Source organism: Malania oleifera, chromosome 3 (genome assembly GCF_029873635.1).
Source record: "Malania oleifera isolate guangnan ecotype guangnan chromosome 3, ASM2987363v1, whole genome shotgun sequence".
NCBI classification, from domain to species: domain Eukaryota; kingdom Viridiplantae; phylum Streptophyta; class Magnoliopsida; order Santalales; family Ximeniaceae; genus Malania; species Malania oleifera.
In genome coordinates, this window is record NC_080419.1 from 109,107,152 (window position 1) to 109,125,325 (window position 18,174).

General features: G+C 36.8%; 1 protein-coding gene across 18 annotated transcripts in view; it reads right to left on the bottom strand.

Moving 5' to 3' along the window:
- Positions 1-583: 583 nt before the first annotated feature.
- LOC131152132 (putative RNA methyltransferase At5g10620) overlaps positions 584-18,174 on the bottom strand; it is a 46,590-nt gene continuing 28,999 nt past the window's right edge. For 4 of the 18 annotated variants that reach the window (XM_058103803.1, XM_058103797.1, XM_058103802.1 and 1 more), the window contains 3 exons: positions 6,504-6,649; positions 3,102-3,178; positions 2,516-2,949 (listed from right to left, as the gene is read on the bottom strand). In XM_058103803.1, coding sequence (XP_057959786.1) covers positions 3,139-3,178; positions 6,504-6,649 — 186 coding nt within the window. In that variant the 3' untranslated portion in view covers positions 2,516-2,949; positions 3,102-3,138. Of the gene's footprint in view, positions 856-1,582; positions 1,687-1,835; positions 2,069-2,515; positions 2,950-3,101; positions 3,179-4,716; positions 5,161-6,503; positions 6,650-18,174 lie in introns of those variants that run through there. The other 14 variants (XM_058103801.1, XM_058103793.1, XM_058103800.1 and 11 more) reach the window with 7 other exon arrangements.

Below are 18,174 nucleotides of genomic sequence, written 5' to 3' on the forward strand. Positions count from 1 at the left end.
CTTACAACTCTTTCATCGATTTAGTGCCAATCACAATCCTTCACTTGTTTCAATTTTAAACTATATCAATCTATACCCAAAATTCATCCAGTAAAAACCCTTGGACACCCACACGCCTCAAATTTATTGAAACCCATAATATTGAAAGAAAATACTTTCAATATCATCACGGGTTCACATGATCACATGATAGGGACTATTTCGGTAAAATATTGTGGAGCCCTGTTATTTTATTCAGGCCCAAATATATTGGCAGATCGCTTGTCACTATATAGTGACATTTTAATGGACGAGTGATCTTTACTTTTCCATATTTTGAGTGAAGTTCATGAGTATTCTACAGTAAGATTGTAGTTGATTTGATGCAGCTGGGCTGCTCAGTTCTGAGCCACTGAGACTTGTACTAGATACACACTAACGGAGCTCTAAAGGAGATTAAAAAAAAAAACAAAGAAAACAAAACAACAAACCAATCCTCGGAACATCTTCAATAAATTCTATTGAAACAACAAGCAGACACTATCATAAGAAGACAAATATTGAATCATTTCCCAAACCAAAATTCAAGAATCCTATATTTGGAGAGTTTTAAAATTTAGATTTGTATTAAATTTAGATAAGATATAATATAAAATTGTATTAAAATTTGTTCAAATCCATTCAAATCTAAATTCAAAGCTTAAAAATCCGTGCTTCTAAATACAACAAAAGTCTTATTTTGTGTTCATTTCCATTCAAACACCACACAACGCAGGATCAGCTCATAACGCCATAGGATTGACTTGTCTTTGCTCCTTCCAAACCTCAAAAAGACATGGCTAGCATATCCTCTATCGATTCCGGACAAATACAATTCTGCTCAATAAATCCAAAAAGCTTGTTCCATATACTCCAAGAGAAAAAACAAGGCAAAATCTAATTAAAGCAAGGAAGACATATCCAAAGATAATACTTATAAGCCTCTTGGCAAAAGATTGCTAGCCTTTGCTTATGAATACTGAAAGCCTGAGGCAAGCAGAACATGGTGTCACTAGTCAAACTTGTTCAAGACCTCATAATTGTCTGTGAGTGCTTGTCTTGTACAAGTTAGCTATGCCACTCTTTTAAGTTTTGGCCATTAGGTAGAGAAATACCTTACTAAAAAGAGTAACTCCTGAACCATATTAATAATTTTTCATGTTAAAGTAGAAACTGTTAGAAAGCTCTTCAGAGAAGTACGAGTATCAATCATTAAGTCTAACTTTTGGAAATATGTTTATTCTACTTGTCTTCTAACTAAGTATGTGTTGCCTACTGAGATTTAATAATATGAATTTCATTGCTTTATGGTTTACCACTGATTCATGTCTACATCCATACTTGCTTACCAAATAATTTGCATTCAATGCTTATAAATTTGGTCATGATGAAACTATGGACCAGGGATCAGTTACCCATTCTGCACATAACATTCGTCTCTAACATGTGCTTAGAATTGTAAAATGGACCAGGGGATGGCATGGGGATGGAAAAAAGAAACAGGATGCGAAAAAGAACGGCCAAAAGAGGAAAACAAAAAGAACAGAGATGTGACATGACAAACCTCAGATTTTTTCTGTGAGCTACCCTTTTTCTTCCCCGTGTGTTTTGATTCAAGACTGATTCAAACTGTCACTTACATTGTGGCATAACAGTGCTTACATCAAACTGCACCAATCACCAGGCCCATTAATAATCTAGAAAACAGGTATTTTGATCCATGATGAGTATTATAGCCAGGAAGATTGGTGAGCTAAGCCTACTTTATGTAAACCTTGATATTACTACCTACAGCATCACATAGGAAACATATATCAAAACACACAACAGAATATAAAATTATCTAAGGCATAGCAAATGTTCGGTCTTAACTTTCATGAATTGAAAGAAACAGGTTGCATCCAAATTGATTGAATGGTAGTGAATTGTTTTAAGTAATTGTCAAGTGCAAGATGACGTGATTGCATTGTCCAGGTCAGTGGGAATGCCAAGATGTAGAGTGTGGACAAAATGTCCATCCATCAGACTCCCAGAATTCAGAATCCATCTTCTGGAGAGAAAAGAGACGAGCACCAAACTTGATCAGCCATGATAAAACAATTCGTTAAAAATTTGATTAGCTTAACTTGTTGGTCCCCATAAATTGGGAGTAGGCTTCAAATGCTTGCGTGCACCACCCAAAATTTTAGCTGGTGAATGCACATTTCCCATTTGAGTTTCCTAGATTCAAATTTATTTATCAACAATCAAGATTTGTCACCCTGTAACAGTATGAGTGAAGCTTGGCCTGCACATATGGATAATGAAGTGGCACCAGTTGTTCGTCTGATGTTTTTCAGTGTCTCAACTTCAGGCTGGGGATTCTCTATGCAATTCAAAGCTCTCCCATTCTTTCATGGATTCAAGACACAACACAGACTAACCAAATATCATATTTTTTATTTAAAAAAAAAAAAACATGCAGTTATTCCAAAACTAACAAAAGGAAATCAATAGATTCACCAAAATATTGTATTTGCATTAAATCAATAATAATTAGCAGCTAAAATAAAACCTGCATCAATAAATTTATATTAAGAAGAATCTTGATTTATAACTGAGGCAGTAGAAGCTATGTGAAATTTAGCGAGAAATTTTCTATAAAATAATTGGTGGGATATCTCTATCTCACTCTTGATTTCTTCTAGTGTTAGCCAGTTCTGTGAGAGAATGTGCCAACAATAGTTATTAATTTCCATAGCATTCCCTTGCAACTAACTCCATGCCATTACACCATCTAAATTCCCAGGCAAATATATTCATCTGAATTGGTAGATGGAGTCTGTCAACCCCTACCCTGGGTCTACCATATATATCGCAAGACTGGTATCCTTCTGGGGAAAGGAATTTCTCATATAGGAAGACTTAAGAGTTGTGCACATTAAGCAAACACTGCAATCCACAATACGATAAAACTATTTAGCTAGTCCAAAACTCAATTCTGCGATGACGTGAAACCAAAGAGCACAAAGCATTTGTTCTATTTTAGTGAGGGAGAAGGGGGAGGAGGCAGAAAATGAATTAAAAGTAACTGAAAGAAATACCTCTATAGCATGGTTGCAATAAATGAGGTGAAAATCTCTAGTGATGGTACTTCAACCCTTTAAGAATAGTCCAGGCCCTATCAATCAAACCACAGAGCAGCCATTTAAAACATTCCTTGTCTAGCAACAGTAAAGACTTCAAATTTCAATTCAAGAGTAGTAATATCAGAATGGAGTTTTCTCAGGAAAAAGAAAATGAAGATCATAAAATATCAACAGCTGAATATAAGTAAAAACGTCTAATACTATGCTCTTGCTTGGAACATTCCCTTTTAACCGGAATGAAAAACTATGTGATGCAGGGGCAACATCAAGGATATGCAACCATGGAAAGATTAGAAGAAATAGAAGAATCGAAGGGGAAGGGAGGAGAGAGGAGATACCAATGGGAACTCAAGTTCGCTTCTCAAATTCAAATTCAACAATAACTGTCTACCACATGGTTTTCACACACTAATTATAAAAATAAGAATGCCTCTAAACATGAAATTAAATTTACATCCTAAAACAACATGAATTACAAACAAACCCCTACATTACACAAATAATACAAGCAAGCCCACGATACACATGTTACACTAATTAATACTAGACACATAATAAATAACTAACTAAATCCAAACAATCCTCGATCCAGTTCTTCTCAAGTATTCTCCAACAAGGATCTTCCCAAGCCTTTGCTTCTTGTCCTACATCAACTCTCCCCCAGTTATGAAAAAATCCTCAAATTTGGAAATGTTGAAGGATTAGGAGCAAGAAGCAAACTTGGACTCTTCGAAAGTCAGCGCTTGAGTGATGCAAGAAACCACGATCCTTTGGAAGCATCATAGACTTGAATTAAGAATTGGCATCAATAAACATATCAAAAATGACAAACTCAATAATTGGAATGTTTGAAAGACTTTGGATGCCTTCAAACATTTGCATTTCCTTGCTCGTAGTGTCTTCAAGTTGAATAATTGTGATTGATTCTTTCTCTTGGTTGGCTGGTAAAGCAGGCTTCAAGATGTTCTTCTTACCATTATAGTGGAAGACATGTGTTCTCATGTCCTTGAGTCACACCCAAATCATGCCAACCAAGGAGAACCAAGGAGTACATGGCCAATCTTCATAGGTATGATATCACACCAAACATGACCAAAATAGTCACCCATTTGGATAGGAACCAAACATCTTTCATAAACATGTAATGTAATGTTATCAATCTAAGACATCTCATAAAGTTCTAGGTGAGGTTTTGGATGAAGTTGCATATGACTCCAAATTGTAGAAACCATATTCATAGGGCATCATCTGTTAAGGATGGTTTTGCAAACATTTCCTCCACGCTTGAGAAAGGTGTGGAAAAGCTTGATATTGTGCCCAAGGTATGATAAATGACATTCCTTTTTCCAATAATTTGTCACCATATTACTGGATTTATACATATGTACTGCAACTACATATCATCAAAAGACCTCAACACAATTTGACCATTATTCTCAATCTATGCATTTAAAACCCCAAGTTGACTCTCGATTTTCAAGGGATATCTTCAAGCCACCTTTAATCTTGAGTACCAGATAGAAATGAAACAAATTCACTCAGAGAACTCACAAATGCAGCAATAAAAACCTGATTTCCAATGTTGGCAGCAGTAATTTCTTGCTTCTTATATCAAATTATCACGTTTACTTGCAAAATAGAAGATCCAAAATCAAAACATCGTGCTGCAGATGAAAATATCATGGAAGAAACCCAAAATATCACAGCTGAAGGCAATTTCTCCCAATTCTGGAAGCAGGAAGAGATCTAGCAGAATCTCCCTCAGTCAGCGGTGCATGGGGTGCATGCATTACCAGCGAGTGTCCTCCAGTGATGATTTTCTGGAAGGTGGTAGATCAAAGGGTGGTGAGTTGAATCTCGAATAGTGATTATGGTGTGTCAAAACAACTCCGGCAAGGGTGGATTTTGAAGGGGTTGGCAGCTGGAAACTTTCAGGTGGCGCATGGGGCTTCAATTCCACTTAAGTATTCTCCAACAAGGATCTTCCCAAGGCCTTGCTTCTTGTCCTACATCACTATGCAAATAAAGGAATATGCTTTGTTACAGTTCAACCATCATTTAAGTTTCTGAAGTACCCTCTTATTAAGAGATAGATGAATCTCTTGCTTAACAAGAGGACACTCTCAGAAACTTATAACAGCAGAGGTGACTTATAAGAAAAAGATAAATGGTAAATTACAATCAGAGGGGTGGTGCAGCATGCAAGCAATAGCTATTTACTTTTCTAATATTTATTGTACTTCCATTTTTTTTTATTAAAGGTATTTTTATTTAGATGATACCTTCAAGATACGATGGTATTATTTTTTAGGAAGCAAGGTTTTTGGGTATTATTCTTTAGGAAATTAGCATTTTAGTTTATTTAGGTTTCTGAATATATTTCCTTATCTTCCAAGCATTGTAACCAAAGGTTGCTACGTATTAGTTTTATAAAAACTTGGAATGACAGTTAAAGTTGTCTGACATTCATTCCGCATCAAGTGGCGTTAGAGAATCAGGAACTGGAGATTGGAGACTACCCTGATTTTCTCCCAATAAAACCAAAGCTTCAGATTTTATTTATGGATTTAGGGATTCACATAACCACCCTAATGTTTGTTATTGTGGTCATATTGTGGGAGCATAAATCTAGTCTCTAGCAGGCAAATTTTGATTTACATATAAAGCCTTGTATTTTTTCAAAATTCTGGTAAGGGCAATTGCAATGAATGTGGGTCTGTGACTGATACCATTATTTGCGTCTTGATTATATTGTGCAACAAATATACAGTCCACAAATACATATCTATGAACATTTTGACTCTGTCAGAGTTGTTCATTTTGAACCCTTAACATGGTGTCTTATGGATATATCCCCAGAAACCTTCCAATGAGATTAGGTTTTTTATAATTTTGGTGTCCTTTAATGCAGAAAATGAGGCTTTATGTTTTCAAGCAAGTCTCTCAATACTTCAGGGCTTTATTAATCAGAGAGGAAACTAAATATTTTCAGTCAGCACTTGACACAACAACCAAACAGGCCCTAGCTTAACTCTAGCCAACTAAGTAAACCACAGCAAGATAGATGATGAGTACACACGTAATGCAATATAATGCATTCCATCTATATTTCAATTGTTTTGTGTACCAACCTCACAGTTTCTAATAATCATATTCTGGAAGTAAAGATCCTGTTATTGTTTTCATCTCTTAAAACAGTTGAAAAGGAAGAAATAATTACATGCTACATTATTACTGTCATAAACTGACAGACACATTTACCTAAACTAAATAATTAACATGATGCAGTGCTTATACTCTGTATAAGACCATATAACAGAAGAAAAATATATGATTGTTAAGTCATAATATCCTTACCTATAAAGTTGCTCTATCAGCACGACCAATGCAATTTGATGATTTAAGACCAAAGAGGACAACTTAATTGATATGTTTGCCCTTTCTCTCAGAAGTCTTCCATGACCATAAGGCCCACCGATGCAAAATGATAATCTTGAAGCTCCCTATAAAATGTAAAAAAAACAAGTAGCTATCTATATGATATCTGAGCCTTAGACCTAGAAGACCACAATAATATACAAAGAAAGCCATCCATATCAAACAAATCATCATTTTCAACTATCAAAAGTTGTATCTGTGAATGGAATTCGAATGATAAATTCAATAGAATAGAATTATAATTCAACTACTGTCATTGACATCTTCATTACATTGATCAGATATGAGAATGGGGAGCATAAAGTTGTCGAAAAATTAGATGATTTTTTCATACTATGCACCTATAAATTTTATGTTTGCTACCCCAAGGATGGAGATGTCATCAATACTGATTGCACTTTCAGACACTTAAACCCATATATATGCTTTAAAAATAAACAAGAGCTGCATCAAATAGAAGCTACAAAATGATCGAGCAGAGAAGTACAACAAACACATTTTTTCATAGTTTAAGCAATGTTAAAGCCATCATATTAAAATCCATTCTGTTTTCCCAAAAAGTACATAAAAGGAAAAGAAAGCAAAAGAGCATTTATAATTGCTACAGAGTTACACCATGTCACTAAGGGTACTATCGACCTTTTAATGTGCAAGGTATATTATAACTTACAAGTAGAGTGGGAAACCAAATTATTCAGTAGGTTATCTAATTACCAGAAACATTCTTCACTGGTATTTCTCTTCTATATAACTATATTCTTCAACAGGGAATAACGTCCTCTGCTGTTAACCGTTCAACCCTCATCCAAATCTGCATGGCTTATTCTCAACATTGCCATGTTGTAACCCTAAACAGCATAAACTTCATCTCAGTTCAGCTGCTATTGTCGGAATCCAAACCAGAAACCTCTCTCGTACATTCCATTCAGAGTGAAGGTAGTTTTGGGGCTATATAAAAAAAACCAACGTCATATGAATTCTTAGATGTGCCAATCTGACAGGCCCCAAAAGGCTGGTGCACTTTCCAGTGCAGCAGCTCAATGCCACGCGCTGACACATGAAACCTCTTTCAAACTTGTTTTTACCATGGTTTGCTATGTTCTGTTAGTCTTGACCCATAGAGAATGTTTTCAGGTTAATTAGCTCGTGAGTAACCCTGTTGTCTGTTTGGAAATCAAGCTTTGTGTACATGTTCGTTCACGATAGGATTCCTTGAACCTATGTGTAGTATTAACACTTCCTCTACCCGTGTGTTATTTGTTGCATGTTCTTGGTTGTTGGTGATATAGAGGCTTCTGTGTTTCTGTCCATTAAGCCATTGTGAATTTGTGATGGAATCCATAAATTCAAAAAGTTAGTCTCCTTCGCAATTCCACAAATTATGGTGAAGCTGAATAGAAATATTTTTTTTGCAGTGGTCTTCAGGTAGTCAGGATCTAATCGATTAACCTAGGTAAGTTTGGATGTGTTATTCAATCAGGACTTAGCAATGATAAGAAGGAGATATGAGTTCGTGGGGATGTCCTAATTGTTTCATTAGTGTTTTTGAGTCTATGGAACCTCCAATTGCTAGAATGCTTATGCAGGTTGACACTACTGAGGAGATATAGATTACGTCAAACTTTTCGGTAACGCCTAGTTCTTGACGTATCTAATCTTAGAATAGGATGTAATACAATGACAGTAAATATAAATTGTATAGAAGGGTGATTTTTAAAATAAGTCTGTCATATAAAAGTTTGTGTTATTCCATTCCACATAGAATAGGATGGGAATAGACATTCCTATGGTAAAATTTGGGAATAGCCATTCCTAATCTACTCCTAGTAATGGACTCATAAAAAAATGTTGCATTGCTATTTACTTATGGTGACAGCACATTTCTTGTGCAAAACTATCAAATCCTTGTATTATAACCACTATTTTTCTAGGAATACACATACAGGTGAACAAAACATAACCATATATTCTAGTAACCGAACTTGCATGTATGATCTTTACCTGGAGTATTTTCAATAGCAATGGGAAGACAAAGTGTCATTGAGTACTTTGCTAAGAAGCAGCACATTCATGAGGAGTTAAATATTGTGTAACCTATTAACTGCAGATGTTGGTCAGACGCAGAAATATAGGAACTAATTACAGTTCTTTCAGTCTTGGAAGGTTTGAAACCTGAACTTGGATCAGTTCCATCGCAGATTCTAGGAAGTGCAAAGTTAACATTCATTGACAGACTATTTCACAGGTGCTTAATGCCTTCTCTAGCACTCATACTTGAGGCACTACCAGTTCTATAATTCCTAATTCCTACAGATAGAGATCTGTCTTTAGCACCCAACGTGGTTAGTGCACAATCAAATGGCAATAAAGGGTTCCAGGATGGGCAGGCAACCCATTATGGTAGAGATGGCCATGGTAAAGGTACTCCACGAAAGTTTACTCATTGTTGATGTGGAAGTCACATGGTTGACCAATGCTGGAATCTTCATGGCAACCATTGACTCTTCTCCTATTCCTCCAATAGTTGGAGAATAGCCAACCATGTCAGTACAAGACGAAGAATATTCTAAGCTTCTGTAATATCAAGAGCAGGCATGTTTCCCCATTGCACCTCTTTCTCAAAACAATAAACCTACATCTTATTGTCATTCAGTACTTCTTCTTCAAGACCTTGGGTTATAAGTTCTATAGTTCTACTCTCACTGACTATATGACACGTATATCTATACTTTCTCTATTTTTTCTAAACTCCAGTATTCTGATGCATTATCCCATGTTATCCTTAAAAATGGCTCTACTACCACAGTTAGTGGGACAGAAATTTACTACTTAGATTCATTATCATCTTCCACTGTGCTTTGCTGCAGCCACACCTCTTCAGATTTGCTGCCACCTTAGTTATCCTTCCTTCAATAAATTGAATCAGCTAATTCCTAGTTTGAGTTTTATGTCTAATTAGAGTGAACGACATCAAGTGTCCCTTCGGTTTTCAAGTTAATACACAGGAGTAAGTCCTTTAGGGTTAGTCCATTCATACGCTTGGGATCCTAATCCTGTTCTCTCTAAGTTGGGTTTCAGTTTACCTTTATTGATAATTCAATAAGGATGACTTGACATTATGAATAACATTCTTAGTTATTTACTACTCTTTATGCCTTTGGTTCTGAGATTAAAACTTAGTTTAATTTAGCTGTTCAAATTTTTTAAAAATTAAATAAAAATACTTTAGCACCTCAAATCACTACCTACATGACTACAAGGATTTATTCACCAATCCTCCTGTGCTCACACTCTAAAACAAATGGAGTTACCTAAAGAAAAAACAGATGTATTCTAGAGTCATGAGTACTCTGTTACACCAAATGAAGGTGCCCAAAGTGTTCTAGGGTGATGCAGTTCTCACTGCTTGCTTTCTTACCAATAAAATGTCACGGTTTGTCCTTAGAGGTAAAATATCATACTCAGTTTTATTTCTTAAGAACCGTTGTTTTCCTTGCCCCTCGTGTATTTGGTCATGTGTCCTTTCATTAATTAATTCTTGGGCTTGATAAATTGGATCATTAAGCTCTCAAGTGTTCTTTTCTTTGGTACTCCTGTTGTCATAATAGGCATTGATGTTGTTGTCCTAACTTGCATCATTTTTTTGTCTCTTCAGATGTGACTATCTTAGAGTAACTCCATAATTCTCAGTCTTTAATTTGCAAAGATCTCAATGACTACTTTCCATTACCTACTCCTATTTCTCTTCCTGATTCAAGATTTCTTCGTCCTCACTGATCCTTCTAGTTGTCCTAATTTGCAAGTGCATGCAGAACAGTGATACAAGGTAGTTAAGACTCCTCCCGATCTAAGCACTAGGTTTTTGGTACCTTTGTCTACTGACCTTGTTTCTCATGATATAGATTTTTCCCATTTTTCATAAGGGAAAACGCACATGTGGCCAGCACCATGCCTCTTAACTTTGTGTCATGATCTTTTGTCTTCATATTATTTTTTAATACCTCTTTATCCATCTCCATACCCAAGTACGTGTTTGAAGCTTTGTCTCAGTCTGCATGGAGAGATGGATAAAGAGATGCATGCCTTGCGATTAATGATACTTGGGAACTTGTGAAACTTATCAAAGATAAGTTTGGTGTTGGTTGGGTGTATACTGTGAAGGTAACCCAGATGAACATGTTGAATGGTTGAAGGCAATATTAGTGGCCAAAGGCTGCCATGCATAGTTTTCAGAGTTAAGGCACCTTCTGCCAAGTGGCCAAACTTGCTTTTGTGTTCCATTTTATCTCCTTAGCTACAATTCACTGGCTTTTACACCAAATGGATGTTAAGAGACTTTTTTACATGGTTTATTTCCGGAAGAGGTTTACATGAAGAGACCTCCCATGTTTTGATGCTCAAGGAAAAGTCAGTTCGTGTGACATCTAGAAAAGTTTTTATACAGCTTTAAGCATTCTCCTAGGGAAGGCTTGGTAGATTTAGTGCAGCTGCTTGATTTTAGTCTTCAGAAATGCCAGGTAAAACTTTAATGATTTTTTATATGACTAATATTATAATAGCTATCCATGATAGTCGGGACATTTAAAATAGTTATTGCAAGCAAAGTTCCAAAGATTTGGGACCGTTGAAGCAATTCTTGGGAATTGAGTTAGCCAAGTGGCCCAAGTCTCATTTGGGGAACATTGTATCACAGAGGAAATATAAGCTTGACTTTTTTCTTTTTTTTTTGGGGGGGGAAAGAGAGGGCGGCACCTCTTATCTTTATTAGAAAACCCCTCACTTATGGCGGAGGAATACCGTGGTTCCAACCTTGAGACTTGGGGAAAACAAAACCAAACCCCAAGAATCTAAAACTGACTTAACCAACTTATTCAAAACCAATAAACCAATGACCAACAACCAAACAAATAAATAAGAACTAAACAACTATAAGTGGAAAACAAACAAAACTCCGAAAGATCTCGAGGAATAAACCAACCACTATAACCTTCACAAACACCAGCACAAAGCATTACGAGCGCAAGGAAGGAAATCCCAACAAATCCAATCGAATCATTCCCCTGACTTGCTATGGAAGCTCATCCTGGCAACTGTATGATCAATATATACCAGATTCACCCTGCTTGGCAAAGAAATCTGCACTTTGATTCGCCTCCCTATAAATATGTTCCACTTTGTAATGTATGCCTCTCAATGCTAACACAAGCTCTTCCCACAATTCCCATAAGTTCCAAGTCGAACACTTCCCAGAATTAATCCGCTAAACCAACAAAGCAAAGTCACAGGCAATCTCCACTTGATCAAATCTAAGATCTCTGCACAGATTAATCCCTATAATAATCGCTTTCAATTCAGTCATATTATTGGTTCCATAACCCAGTAATGAGGAAAAAGCTGCTTTAAATAATCCTCTTTCATCTCTTATCACGCCTCCACCACCACAATTACCTGGGTTACCTCTATAGCTTCCATCCACATTCAACTTAACCCAACCTATCCCAAGTTTACACCATCTAACTACACAAGGAAGACAAACCCTCACATTTTTTACTTGAATATCCAAAAGCACAAAAGATTGCAATATCCGTGTAAGAAGCAGGTGCACATTTAGTTAACTTGTCCGAAATGGATCTCAGCCAATATTTAATATCAAGCCACACAGTTCTCACCGAATCATGAATTGATTCCATCTTGGCTCTACATCGACGAGTCCAAAGTCTCCAAATGATGAGACTAGGTATGAGACCTACCAAAATGCCTAACTGTGAGGTCCGTCTTGCACAACTAAACCAAAAATTAACTCTAGCTTTCCATGTATTCGTTGCCATACAACTAACACCCAACGTCACTACTGCTTGTTTCCATACCTCCTGAGCAAAAGATCGCGTGCAAAAACACATGGTCTAGAGATTCAATCTTGGCATTTGAACAACAATCATACCGTGAGGCCATTTGAACACCTACTTCTTGAATACGAGTATCAACCGGAAGACAAGCGAACCAAGACTTCCACATACAAATTGACACCCGTTTTGGCAACATAGGATGCCGGATCCATTTTGAAACTAAGAATTCCTCTTTACGCTCCCTTATAATTTCCTAAGCACTTACCATGGTAAATTTCCCATCTGTTGAAGGTTCCCAAATCACTATATCTAGACCCTCCTTGCAAGAAATAGCAGAGTTCATTACTTCCTCAACCTATTCTTCACCCAACAGATCCACTAATAAATCAACATTCTACCCATCTCTATCCCAACAATCTCGTGTTCGTAGCTTATGGTTTCTAATTTCTTGAACCTTAGCACAAAAGAGACCGAAGGCTAACCATCGATCAAACCAGAAGAGGCCGACGCTTCTTTAATTTGAACACGAGCATGCTCTAATACTTCAAGTATCACACGAGCAATTGATCTCCAAAATCTGGTTCCTTTATCTGGCTTTATTTCTCTCAAATGGTGTCTATTATTCAAATACTTGGCTTTAAAGAATTGAGTCCACAGATTATCCATAGTTAACAATCTCCACACAAACTTTATATGCAATGATTTTTTTACTTCCTCAAAATCCCTAATACCCAAACCACCCTCACAAACAGGCTTACATATATTAGGTCAGGAACACCATTTCCTTTTTCTTTTATCATTTACTCCACTCCAAAAAAATTCGATAACATAGAATTTAACTTTGTGAAGACAATATTAGGAATGTCAATTACTGCCAATTGATGAACCGTCATTGATGATAATACATGCTTAATTAAAACTAAGCGGCCTCCTTGAGATAAAAGCTTAAATTTCCAACCCACTATCTTTTTCCTCAATTTAGCAACTAGAGGCTCTAAAATACGGGCCGTAAGATTACCCGATACCAAAGGAACACCCAAGTATGTAGCAGGGAACCCTCCTTCCGCAAAGCCAGTCATCCTTAACAAGGATCACTTTTGAGCATAAGCAATTCTCTTTGACAAAAAAATACTTGACTTGTCTTTATTTATCATTTGGCTAGACCAATTTTCATATTTCTTAAGAGTCTAGACAAGCATTCGAATGGGACTTCTCTTACCATTGGCAAAAATAAGAATGTCATCTGCATAGAGTAGGTGAGATACCAAAGGCACCCCACGAGGATGATAGCAAGCCTCTATCTTATTCTCCATAATTTTTTTCTTTAGAAGCCGAGAAAGAACTTCTTGTAAAATAATAAATAGATAAGGAGATAAGGGGTCTCCTTGGCGAAGCCCTCAAGACGGTTTAAAGAAACCCTTACAAGTGTCATTCATCGTAATGGAGAACCAAGGAGAGGAAACACGTTCCACCACTAAACCACAGAATCTCTGGGAGAATCCAAAGCTTTTCATAACCAAGTTTAAAAAATCCCAATCGACCCTATCATAAGCCTTAGTCATGTCTACTTTGATCATTACATTTCCACCATTAGACTTCTTATGCAGAGAATGAACCATTTCTTGTGCCAATGTAATATTTTCAAATATACTTCTATTGGGAACGAAAGCTCCCTACTTCGGAGAAATCAATGCAAACAATAAACCTGTCATCCTTGCAACAATAATTTTTGAAAAAAATTTGTAGATTACACTACAAAGACTAATAGGCCTGAACTTGTCAAAACTCTGGGGATTCTAAACTTTTGGGATTAGAACAATGTAAGATGCAGAATAAAATCTAAGAAGAGGAGATCCAGTAAAAAAATCTCTAGCTGCATCAATCACCTCTTCTTTTACAATATCCCAACAATCTAGGAAAAAAGCCGAACCAAAACAATCCAGACCTGGGCTACTATTTCTCGGGATAGAAAGAATAGCATCTCTTACCTCCAGCTCGGACGGAGCACAACAAAGAGCAATGTTCTCCTCTTCAGAAACCATGGGAGATATAATATCATCAAGGTAAGCTGTCCAACTGGGTCCTGCACCTATTAAGAAAGTTTGAAAATACCTTACTGCAACCTCATGAACTGCCTCCATAGAATCTAACACTTCTCCATTCGGAAGCTTCAATGAATGAATCATCGCCTTCTTCCGATTTTGGTTGACAAATGCATGAAAGAACTTTGTATTATTATCCTCCGCCTCCAACCACTTCTTTTTGGCTAGCTGAGAAATACGAATCTCCTCCCTCTTTTCCCAAGCTTCCAACTCGAGTTTAGAAAGAAAGAAATCTTCCTCAATTTCTGGCGAATACCCTTCCTGAAGTAGAGTCTCTAGAACCTCCGTACTTTCCTCCAGATTTGTAATGTACTGATGCACATGTCCAAATACCTGCTTGTTCCAATTTCAGATTGCAACTGTAGTATGCTTCAATTTAGCAGTAAGTCTAACTAAACCCATGCCATAGGATTCCTCCCTCCAGGCTTCCTCCACGCAAGACTTAAAAGACTGATGAGTGCTCCACATATTCTAATATCTGAAGGGAGAAGGACCATACCTATGCAAATTTCTATGAAACCAAATAATCAATGGGTTATGATTTGAAGTCCTCCTATTTCCATACTCAAAATAAATATTTGGCAAAGATTGAAGAAGAGTCGAATTATAAAGGACCCTATCCAATTTTTCCCAACTCCGAGAATTTCCACTATGACCATTACACCAAGACATGTTGCTGCCAGTAACAACCAAATCCATAAGACCACAGTTGTCCAAGCAAGTATTAAATTCCTCCATAGCCGATAACGGCCTCGTATGACCACCAATACGTTCCGAATCTAAATGAATGATATTAAAATTTCCTGCCACTAACCAAGGGAAATCATCCCTCTTAACAAACTCCAAATCATTCCAAAATTCCCAGCAATTTGTTCGACAACATTTAGCATAAATAAATGAATCCAAGAAATTATGGTCCACAGAATTAAAAATACCCGAAATAACTTGATCAGACATATGTTGTAACTCAAAGTGCACTTCCTCTTCCCAAAACATCCAAAGTTTACCCCCCACCGATGCATTCGCACAAAAATTCAGAAAATTTAGAAAGTTAGCCCATTGCGACATCAAACTTTCATCAGAAAATGGCTCTGAAAGAAGCAAAATAGAAGGCGAAAATTTCCTCATTAACTTTTGTAAATGGCTTTTAGACGTGCCTAAATCCCACACGTTCCACACTAGAATTGTATTAATCATAAATCAAGTTTCTTTGGACGGGTAATAACCCGTTAAAACTTCTTCTCACTTTGCCCATTAATATCCTTCGACTTAACAAGCGGAACATATAAATCATCATCCGAACAATAGCCTTTTTCCAATGGGAGTTTCTCCAAAGTATTTGTCTCCACCTCCCTATCCAATTCACAATTATGTACGACATACCTAGGCATGATTGTACACTCTTGTTCCAAGATTTCTAAAACCATGTTATAAGATGTCATCAACTGATCACGCACTACTATAACATCTTCCACTATCAACATATCAACGTCGGGAACACCCAAGACTGGTTCAACAATCTCCTCCCTTTGCTCAATCTCATACTGTTTTGTGTTCATCTACAAAATCTCCACTTTAGGCCTCGGTTCTTCAAGAAGAAACTCCCCCTCTTCTATCTCACTTTGCGTAACTGTCTCAACCATTGGCAAAATTTGCAATGTCATTGCACCCTCTTGAACATGATCCACCTCTAAAGGTTCTTCAACAATGCATGGATCTATCAATTCGCCCTGAACTTCTTTCCCTTTATCCAAATGCTTCACACGCCAAACTTCTTGTTGATTTTCTTGTCCAAAACTAATACACCCATAGATCCTGTTGAGATTTTGATTAAAATGAATGACCTAACTTGAAGATAGGTCTCTCCCTCTATTTATAATACAAATTAAATACATTCTAATTACATAAATACCCTTACTAACTCTCGCTAATTAACATGCTTACACAATAATAATAACAATAATACTAAAAGACATAAATAACCTCTAAAACTCCCCCTTAAGCTGAAGCATAAATTTCACATTCTCCTAGCTTGTTACAAATAAATTTAACACGAGCACCCCCCAACACTTTGCTAAACAAATCAACAAGCTACATATCAGACTTCACATAAGCGGTAGTAATGAGCTTCCGCACAAGTTTCTCCCGAACAAAGTGGTAATCAACTTCAATGTGCTTCATCCGCTCATGAAAGACCAAGTTGGAGGCAATATGAAGAGCAACATGATTGTCACACATCAACTTCATAAGCTAAGAATATGAAATACTCGATTCTTCCAAATTCTATTCAACCAAATAAGTTCACAAGTAGCGTGAGTCATAGCTCTATATTATGATTCAGCACTTGACCTGGCCACCACGGTTTGTTTCTTACTCTTCTAAGAAACTAAATTACCACCAACCAAGATACCCAATTGTGGATCTCCAGTCGGAAGGCAACCCAACCCAATCTGCATCTGTATATGGATATAAGTATGATCCTGATCACGATGTAAAAGACCTCTCCTAGGTTCACCTCTCAAGACACAAATTACTGCATCCCAATGACCTGTCCTTAAAGAATGTAGAAATTGACTCACAACATTTGTTGCAAAAGATATATTCGACTGAGTGACTGCGAGATAATTCAACTTTCCAACAAGTCTCCAGTATTGTCCAAAATTAGATAGAAAATCACCCATATTTGACACTAACTTGCTGTTGGGATCCATCACTGTATCAACCGATTTAGGTCCCAACAATCCAGTCTCATCCAACAGATCAAGAACATACTTCCTTTGTGACAAAACAGTTTTCATACGAGATATGGATACTTCTATACCCAAGAAGTATTTCAATGGTGCCAAATCTTTGGTTTGAAACTTAGTCTTTAGAAAAAGTTTGAGACTCTGAATACTTTTATCAACATCACCTGTAATGACAATATCATCCACATAAACAACAAGAAGGATCCTACCCAATGAAGTATGACGACAAAACACGGAATGATCCACTACACACCATCAAAGACCAAACTCAAGTACTACAGCACTAAAACGACCAAACCATACTTTGGAAGACTATTTTAAACTATATAAAGCCTTTTTGAGCCGACACACTAAGCTTGACTCCTCCTAAGCAACAAACCCAGGTGGTTGCTCCATATAAACCTCCTCCTCAAGGTCACCATGCAAGAAAGCATTCTTCACATCTAACTGAAGCAAAGGCCAGCGACAAGTAGTAGCCAAAGAGATAAGCAGAAATACTAATGTAAGTTTGGCAACCGAAAAAAAGTATTAGAATATTCCAAACCATACGCCGGAGCATACCCCTTAGCAATAAAATGAGCCTTTGGACGAACCACAAAACCATCAGTGTTGACTTTCACATTGTAAACCCAGCAATGACCAACCACAAACTTGTTACAAGAAAAAGGTACCAAGTCCCAACTGCCATTATCATGTAAAGCATTCATCTTTTCAACCATAGCATTCCTCCACCCAGAGTAGGCTAAGGCTTCTGAAACAGATTTAGGAAAGGTGGTAGATGATATAGAAGTAGCAAAACAATAATAGGAGGGAGTAAGAAGTCATAACAATCATAGTTGGAAATGGGATGTTGAGTATAAATGTGTGTTTACCTTTTCGAACAGCAATGGGAGGA